This window comes from Perkinsus marinus (genome assembly GCF_000006405.1).
Source record: "Perkinsus marinus ATCC 50983 genomic scaffold scf_1104296957486, whole genome shotgun sequence".
NCBI lineage: Eukaryota > Perkinsozoa > Perkinsida > Perkinsidae > Perkinsus > Perkinsus marinus.
Window position 1 is genome coordinate 1 of NW_003207121.1, and position 1,024 is coordinate 1,024.

Below are 1,024 nucleotides of genomic sequence, written 5' to 3' on the forward strand. Positions count from 1 at the left end.
ACCGAGCAGCAGGCGGCAGCAGTGAATCCGGCAGAGTATGCTAGGGATGTGGTGAAGGCGTTGAAGAGTTTGAAGGAGCTTGTGGGGGACTTGCCAGATAATATAACAGTGAGAAGGGATTGACTTCATCGTACTAGTCCATGAAGAATTGATTGTTATACGTGATATTCATGAGAAAAACCTTGTGGTGCTACTACTATCAATAGGGTAGTAGTAGCAGTAATAGTGATAGTAATAGTGATAGTAATAGTGATAGTAATTGTAATAGTAATAGTAATAGTGATAGTAATAGTGCTAGTAATAGTAATAGTAATAATGATAGTAATAGTGCTAGTAATAGTAATAGTAATAGTAATAGTGATAGTAATAGTGATAATAATAGTAGTAGTGAAGTCCGCGGTTGTTCTCGATTCGTAACTGGGGAACCTAAGGCGGGATACAGAGTGTTGTTGATGATGATGGTGCTTTTCAGGATGAGGAAGTGTCAAGGGAGTCCTCTGAACTGGAGCAGCAGCGAGAAGGGTTACTAAGAGAGCTAGAGGAGGCCGAGCAAGAGGGTAGGAAGATCAAGAGCCGACTAGATGCTCGGATAGGAGAGTTAATACCATCAACGGATGAGGACACCTGAGACGATGATGATAATGACCTCTCACTGCAGTAGAATTCACTACGTTATAGTTCCTTGATCGGGCCGATGGTGTTGGGTTCCTGGGGCCGCCGCTGGTACCGTTTTGTGCTGTTGGTACCAGTGTGGTTAGATTTGCACATGGTCAGCTACATGTGTTGGTGAGAATATGAAAATTCCGAGGAAATTTTGGAAAACTCTTGTTAGTTTCTGCACACTTGTAGTGAATATTCTCCCAATTCTTATATAAACTCCTATGATAAGTGAGGGAAATATTGAGGTCATATTTTGCAGCCCTGGTTGGTAGAAGGGTTGTTGGTTGATTTCAATTTCACAGCTAAAATGTTCTCCTTTGGCGGTCCTCACAACGGAGGGGACGATCCTGTAAACCCTCAGATG

General features: G+C 42.4%; 1 protein-coding gene across 1 annotated transcript; it reads left to right on the forward strand.

The window, feature by feature from the left end:
* Positions 1-472: 472 nt before the first annotated feature.
* On the forward strand, positions 473-628 carry Pmar_PMAR009498 (hypothetical protein; the record flags this gene model as incomplete). The annotated part of the gene is made up of 1 exon (XM_002774762.1): positions 473-628. A coding segment is annotated over one exon (156 nt), but the record flags the coding sequence as incomplete, so codon positions are not given.
* Between the last annotated feature and the right edge of the window lie 396 nt (positions 629-1,024).